Source organism: Polyodon spathula, chromosome 7 (genome assembly GCF_017654505.1).
Source record: "Polyodon spathula isolate WHYD16114869_AA chromosome 7, ASM1765450v1, whole genome shotgun sequence".
In the NCBI taxonomy this organism is placed as follows: domain Eukaryota; kingdom Metazoa; phylum Chordata; class Actinopteri; order Acipenseriformes; family Polyodontidae; genus Polyodon; species Polyodon spathula.
Window position 1 is genome coordinate 16,298,604 of NC_054540.1, and position 7,993 is coordinate 16,306,596.

The 7,993-nt window shown below is 36.6% G+C and overlaps 1 protein-coding gene across 1 annotated transcript; it reads right to left on the reverse strand.

The window, feature by feature from the left end:
• Window positions 1–652: 652 nt before the first annotated feature.
• ankrd16 (ankyrin repeat domain 16) lies at window positions 653–7,590 on the reverse strand. Its single transcript, XM_041254709.1, has 7 exons — window positions 6,835–7,590; window positions 6,320–6,540; window positions 6,056–6,098; window positions 5,446–5,554; window positions 4,882–5,043; window positions 3,012–3,090; window positions 653–1,377 (listed from the first exon to the last, which is right to left on the reverse strand). The coding sequence occupies exons 1-7, from the start codon at window positions 7,170–7,172 to the stop codon at window positions 1,217–1,219; spliced, it is 1,113 nt and encodes a 370-aa protein (XP_041110643.1). The 5' UTR covers window positions 7,173–7,590; the 3' UTR covers window positions 653–1,216.
• Window positions 7,591–7,993: the final 403 nt, after the last annotated feature.

Genomic DNA, 7,993 nt, shown 5'->3' on the forward strand with positions numbered 1-7,993 from the left:
AAAACTGTGAGGCGTCAACCGCAGGATAGTGCTGCAAAAGCAACTAACATTATGTGTTCAGTGTTGCTGACGGATGTTGTTTTGATTGACTAAGAAATCACTCCACGACATTAAATAATGATTAGTTTATTTCACAAAGATGTGGTTTGATTTAATGAAATACATTTGCAGTTGTAAAATAAATCTTGCATATTCAGGGTGGTTCGCTTTACATTGATGCCGACGAATATTTCACTTGAAACTTACAATGAAACTTAGTATATCACGGGGAAGCAGCCTAAAAATCTTGAGTTGTATTTTCAAAGTGCTTACTTCACTCAAAGTACATAGTCTACCTGTTAACACATTAAAATTTCAAAATAAGGGACTGTGTGCCGTGAATAAGGTCAGAAGACAATGGAATACACGTTAGAAATATATTCCACTTTATTAGTATGGTGGAATGATAGATTAACAATGCAGTTTATAAGATTAAATAAACACATCTGACTTCAAATACTGTAAAAAAAATCTGGGTTCCCATACCGCTTTCAATTATTACACATATATATATATATATATATATATATATATATATATATATATATATATATATATATAGAGAGAGAGAGAGAGAGAGAGAGAGAGAGAGAGAGAGAGAGAGAGAGAGAGAGAGAGAGAGAGAGAGAGAGAGAGAGAGAGAGAGAGAGAGAGCATGAATGGCAAGGGTGTTAATAATAAAACATCACATAAAGCCACATGTAAACTGGTTTTATAGTGTTCAAGACACAATTTAACATGCTAGTGTAATAGTTTCCTCACCAATGATGTGATGCTACTGGCAGATAAAAAATACAGTGCTTTTGTTTAGATCTTGTAATTTCTGCACTCAGCAAATTATGCCCATCCAAATTAATAAATTACACCACATACCTAAAATGAAATGGATCAAAATACCCCCTCACAATCCTCATGGTTTATTTAAATGTGGAACATTACAAATTGTATTTACTTATTAGAGACATATTTAATACATCTATTTACTAACCCCATTTAACCTTTTTAAATAAAATATCTTAAATAAAAATTATGTTTGAGGACAGTCCTTTGTGTGATAGTTATTCCAGGTCAAGGGACAGCCATGCAGCTGTTTCCTTGGTTTGTTATACTGTTTACAGATTTTTATGAACAGTAGTTTAAATAAACAAACAAAATAAAGACTTTAATTTTCAGTAGATTATTGGGAACCAGGAGTTTCTTCAAAAACATTTACCACTTCTTGTTTTTTGGCTAACTGCTTTGCTAGTGTTCCCATGTTGTCTGCAGAGTCCTGCAGACCAGTCTGAAGTAGAATTCTCACGCAGCCAGTGTGCTGCCCGGCACAAGCCATGTGGAGAGCTGTAAGAGAGAAAAAAATACAACAACCTCATAAACATGAGTGCTAAATCAAACCATTACCCAAATAAGAACATAAGAAAGTTTACAAATGAGAGGAGGCCATTCGGCCCATCTTGCTCGTTTGGTTGTTAGTAGCTTATTGATCCCAAAATCTCATCAAGTAGCTTCTTGAAGGATCCCAGGGTGTCAGCTTCAACAACATTACTGGGGAGTTGATTCCAGACCCTCACAATTCTCTGTGTAAAAAAGTGCCTCCTATTTTCTGTTCTGAATGCCCCTTTGTCTAATCTCCATTTGTGACCCCTGGTCCTTGTTTCTTTTTTCAGGTCGAAAAAGTCCCTTGGGTCGACACTGTCAATACCTTTTAGAATTTTGAATGCTTGAATTAGGTCGCCACGTAGTCTTCTTTGTTCAAGACTGAACAGATTCAATTCTTTTAGCCTGTCTGCATATGACATGCCTTTTAAGCCCGGAATAATTCTGGTCGCTTTTCTCTGCACTCTTTCTAGAGCAGCAATATCTTTTTTATAGCGAGGTAACCAGAACTGCACACAATATTCAAGATGAGGTCTTACTAGTGCATTGTACAGTTTTAACATTACTTCCCTTGATTTCAATTCAACACTTTTCACAATGTATCCGAGCATCTTGTTAGCCTTTTTTATAGCTTCCCCACATTGTCTAGATGAAGACATTTGAGAGTCAACAAAAACTCCTAGGTCTTTTTCATAGATTCCTTCTCCAATTTCAGTATCTCCCATATGATATTTATAATGTACATTTTTATTTCCTGCGTGCAGTACCTTACACTTTTCTCTATTAAATGTCATTTGCCATGTGTCTGCCCAGTTCTGAATCTTGTCTAGATCATTTTGAATGACCTTTGCTGCTGCAACAGTGTTTGTCACTCCTCCTACTTTTGTGTCGTCTGCAAATTTAACAAGTTTGCTTACTATACTAGAATCTAAATCATTTATGTAGATTAGGAATAGCAGAGGACCTAATACTGATCCCTGTGGTACACCACTGGTTACCACACTCCATTCTGAGGTTTTTCCTCTAATCAGTACTTTCTGTTTTCTACATGTTAACCACTCCCTAATCCATGTACATGTGTTTCCTTGAATCCCAACTGCGCCCCCATATAAAAAGCATAACACAAATATGTTTAACTGTATTAACTGTTTTTCACCAAATAAACATTTTGGCCAGCGTTTTCATGTGGCACTAAGCTGATGAAAGCACCATACAAAATGTCTGTCAACTTGTCTTATTTTCTAAGTTTTACTTGAGATAACCATAGTCCACTGCCATTCATTAAAACAACAGTGGCTGGGGGAAGGACTGTGCTGCAACAGCCTTAAAGAGGCCTGACCTTACCTGAAGCAGTCCTTTCCTTTGCTAGTAATTTGTACTTCAAAAAGTTGCTACTGCTTTCTGAAGCTTGGTTCTACCAATGTACATATGATGGTGAAACTGAACAACGGTTAAATTCAAATCAGAGCTGAATGAGGTTTGCTAAAAATGAATTTGCTAATGAAAAATAAATGATCAACTACAGATTAAAAAGGTTGCTTCTGAAAGGACTGTTTTTCTGTGAGACTGGTTCAGGTGACCAGCTCCACTGTACTTACCAGATCGTCCTTTTGCATCCTTTGCTTGAACATCAGCTCCTAATGAAATGAGAGTCTGGATTGTGCACACATGGCCTTCCTATAACATTAAAAATATTATGAAGTTTCATGTCCATAAAATGTATTAATACTTTTAAAAATATTGTAGTCCCCTTTTTGAATATAGCACCTACATTTTCTGTGTTTACAGGGTGTGTTTTGGTGTATGTTCATTTTTATTTGTACCATATACAGTAATACTTTCTTTGCCGGGCCTTCCTTCCAAACCCTTTGCCTCTTTGTGGGGTACACATTTTCCACGGTTACCCAGGATGTGTCTATCTGTGTTATGGCCTAACCAAAACAGTGAAGGCCCTATGCATTAAAAAGAGGAAATGAAAGGAATGGGTTTAGCAGGTGGGTCTGACTTTTTCGAAAGCAAAGTGGAACTGATATTACAGAGAAGAATAAATTGGGTAATCTGTGGCAAACACCACAAGAACATTTTCAATCATCATAAAAGGGTAAAAAGCTTGTTTTAAGAGCATTCCAATGACATTTTGTGCTGTCTGGCATTTAAAGCTACAATCTGTTCTGTGTACGATTCATACTGGAAAATTACTGGTTGTGGTCAGCCCAGTTAATTTAGCCGTTCTTTTTCTACCATTTTTTTTATTTCCTGGCAGTTCCATGTACATTTTTTGCCTCTTTAGTCATTAGGTTAAAAAGCAAAGTGCAAAGAATAGAAAACTGTCGTTGAATCCCAGCTCAACTACTCACTGTATGACCAACCTCCTGCAAGCTACAGAAACTAGAAGAAAGACAATGCTACAGTAGATCTTAGTTCAGCTATGCTGAATCCTTACTGTCCAGTAGTATCTGTAGTGTACTCAACATAGCTTATAATTAATCATGGTGAGGCTTTTTATGTTTTATCTGTTAGCTAGCCACAACTAGTTGAGAGGAACACGTTCTTGTGCTTAAAACACATGCCTATTGTTTGTTTTAACAATACACAGACATCATGCACCATTGATAAGGAAGAACTGCATGGTTTCTAAAACTAATTTACATTCAAACTATAAAAAATACTATTACCGCAGTATACTACTGTATATGGAGAACTATAGTATATTATATTGTTTTGGCCACTACTTTAGAATACTATAGGATTTTTAACTGGGCCGCACTAAGACTCCAATAAATATTTTCTGCTCTTACAATACAAGTTTTGTGTTTTCAACTAACACACCTGCCTCGTAATCTAGTCTTTATTTCAAAACTATGCAAAGACGTAGCTTACCTGTCACAGTGGTAAGTGGTTGACTCATTTCTTTTGTTCCCCCAATCCTCCAAATAAATGAAAATCACCTGCTATCTCTACCCCATATACTTCAGCAGTGAAAGTGTTACCCAAGTTTTAAAAATCCCTTCTTACTTCTTATTAGCAACATCAACATTATTACTACAACCCTTTTTCTTCATTTGAAGATCTTTTGATATCTTTGCAACTATTTATACTTTAAAAATCTGCTGCTGCTTCCTGGTACCAGACACACTTCATGTGTTGTACTTCAAAGAAATGGTCTAGCTACAGTAGGATCAGGCCAAGTGACCTGCAGCAAAGGTATACAGATGAAACAATTTATCTACACTGTTATATTCATTGATTTTATTGGTTAACCTTTAAACTTTGTAGCTAAGACTATTTTTTTACAGTTGCAGTTTGGTTAAGCAATTTTTTTGTTTTGTTTTTTTGAGAGTGCATTAATACAATGAGACCATCTGAAGTCCACCCTTCTAGACAGCTTGTCTAAGCAGGAGCTCAGATATCATACAACAATTTAATCACAATGGCTACAGTTCAAAACTATGTCACTTTGAAACTGACCTTAGCTGCAAAGTGTAGTGCGGTGAGTTTGACATCTGTGGCAGGTTCATTAACATCCCCTCCAAGATCCTTGAGAAGGAACCGAATCGCCTCATCCTGGGCAGTTACTGCAGCCTGGTGTAAAGGCTTCGCTCCTACATTATCAGCAGCTGTAAAAGAAGCCTGGCAACCCACACAAAAGGGAACTAAAAATACACAATGATCTCAAATAAAAAGTAACTGTCTGTAAATAATGCCTTGGTCTGTTGTACTGATATTATTATTATTATTATTATTATTATTATTATTTTTTTTTTTTTTTACAGGATTCAGTGGTTTACCCGACTTCCAGGTTTCTAGGGCCGCTGTCTCTATCTATAGCACTATGAAGAACTTACTTGTTTAGTCTCTCAGGACTGTGTTAATAGCATTATAATAAATGTGTCTGAAATGGCTTTGACAAGAGTGGAGCTGTTTATTATCCACACAGACTCTGATTAGCACCACTGTACTGAAGGTAACATTAGGTAGTCTAAAATGGGGCCTGCGGAAGCCAACAGTATCAGCTGGCACTCTCACCATTACCTGATGCTTTTCCATCAGAAGGTTTGCTATATCAATGTGGCCATTTCGGACAGCATCCATGAAAGGAGTAACTCCACAGCTGTCTCTGCAATCTGTTTCATACTGACATCTGGAAAACGTTTTAGAATTACAAAATACCTGATAATTAATAAGTTTCAACACATGCAAGCAGAAACAAAAGGGGTTCATTTTAATAAATAACACCTATAGTAATAGTCATACTTAATAACGGTAAACCTGCTTATTCTTCATACTAGTGTATATATTTTTTAGATTTCCCTTCACAATCCTCTCTGTGGTAGCCAGGTCTTTTTCAGCTAAATATTGCTTGCTCTGCTGTCACCTTCTTTGTCCTGGCCCACATGGTTTCTCTGTTCTCTGCCTGGCTGTCTAGACTGGGGCAGTGTAGCTAAGGAAAGTAAAATAATGCTTTTGCTTTATAAGTTGCTGTGTATAGCTGACCCTGTCTCTTATGGAAGATGAGAGTATTTAGGTAGGCGACTGGGAACTGCTCCTCTACTATACCTTAAGTGATGTGTTGGAATCAGATATTTTGATAGACTGAAGGGAACTTAATGATTGACAATTGGAAGTTATTTACCAAACTCACCTATCCAGTAGCAATTTCACAACATCAGCACAACCATGCATAGCTGAAAAAGATACATTGAAATACAGTGAGGGAAGACATAGGAACTGAACCACGTATCAAAGAGGCATGATAGTGGGCGCCAAGCAAGTCAAGTGTCTGTATGCCAGACTGGTTATATTAAGAGATGCATTATTTTTTTCATGCTAATAGATATTAACATGGAATGTATTTAATGACAGTTGAAAACCTTATCATCACCTTAATATGTAGTGATATTTTCACCTGCAGTATGCAGTGGAGTTCTCTGGACCTTGCTCGCCGTCTTCCAGATTCCAGGACAGACATCAAGCAGGTGCTGTATAATATAGGGGTCTCCCTCTCGACAGGCAATGTGAAAACAGTTCCAGCCATCCTTGTTCTTCAGAGAAGAGTTAGCCCCATGGTCTATTAAGTCTTTAATAATGGCCAGGTTTTTCTTGGTGCATGACATCATAAGAGGGGTCCTGAAAAACAAAGAAAGTTATGAAGGCAGACAAATCATCCTATTGTGTAGCATTAGCCAACTATGTTTGGTTGCAACGTGTGCTGCGGCAACTCAGGTTATCTGACAAAGGTTACATACAGTTTTGGATGAATACTGTCCAAGCACTAAGCACAGTGTTCTTTTAATAAAGTGGCCACACCATGTAAATGCTACAAGTTAACTGTCTGAAACATCTTGACTTCTTTTAATTCCCATATTCTACAAAGGGCATATTCTTGGTTTAGTTACAGTTTTCATTTTCACATGTTCTTACCAGTCTGCCTTTTTCAAGCAGTCAATCTTGGCCCCTTTGGAAATCAGGTATTGCACACAGTCCCTCTGGCCCATGGAAGCTGCTTCGTGTAGGGCTCTCTTGTAATCACCATTACATAATTCAATATCAAATCCCAGCTCTTCTATAAAGTATCTCAACAAGTCTAAATGTCCGTGCCTGGCTGCATAGTGTAGCAACGTGTCTCCCGACTTCCCAAAGCGTTTATTTTTTACCAAACATTGAAGATTCTTCTCCTCAGTAAGTTCTTTCTTAATAACAGAAAACTGTCCTTCTTGGGTTAGTTTTACTAGATACTTCAGTTTATCTTCCCACTCCATATTATTATTATTATTATTATTATTATTATTATTATTATGTTAAATATTGACTGTATTAGGTAGAACTTTTTAATTAATCTGCCCTTGTGCATCAAAATGCATTATGCAACAATTGTGTCGGAGTTATAATATAACTATATCTATAAATAACATTACTGTTGTACCTAACACACCTACGTGCAATTTATACACCACGCCATAAGCTTTTCTGCTCCACATCTGGATATTACAGTAACACATTTCTTCAACACACGGTTAAAGGTACAACTAGTCTTTCCCTGGGTTGCCAATTTCACATTTCTTACATCGTATCCTACCTCTCATGCTTATATTTAAATACGAAATAACCAGTGTCGTTGTTCTTTAATAAACAGTAGAGCTACAGTAGAATGCAAAACAATATAGTTTATATATATATATATATATATATATATATATATATATATATATATATATATATATATATATATATATATATATATATAAAAACACTATCTGCAGGGCAATTTCATGGTCCTCCAGCAGATTTATTTCACATCTTCTGGACACAACATTGGAACTTCCGTCCGTGCCGAAGCAGTGCATCATGGGAATCCAAATAGTTCCGGTAGCGACTTTTCCCCTCTATATAGTGTAAAATCTTTCTCATTTCCTATTCCAAGCCTTCTCTTTTTAAAATACGATTCATCTAGCTTTATTTAGCGACACCCATCCTTAACACACATGTGTTATTATTATTTATATGATAACCTGGCCTGGCAAGAGCTCTTTATCGCCGAAGTGCTGTCAGAAATTGCCACTGTCATAAATATTCATGAGCA

Coding starts and splice junctions, on each gene's coding strand:
- ankrd16 (XM_041254709.1), bottom strand. CDS start 7,172: ATGGAGTGGGAAGATAAACTGAAGTATCTAGTAAAACTAACCCAAGAA. Junction 5,555..6,055: donor GTGAAATTGCTACTGGATAG/GTGAGTTTGGTA, acceptor AACGTTTTCCAG/ATGTCAGTATGAAACAGATT. Junction 3,091..4,881: donor CACTACACTTTGCAGCTAAG/GTCAGTTTCAAA, acceptor TTAATGTTATAG/GAAGGCCATGTGTGCACAAT.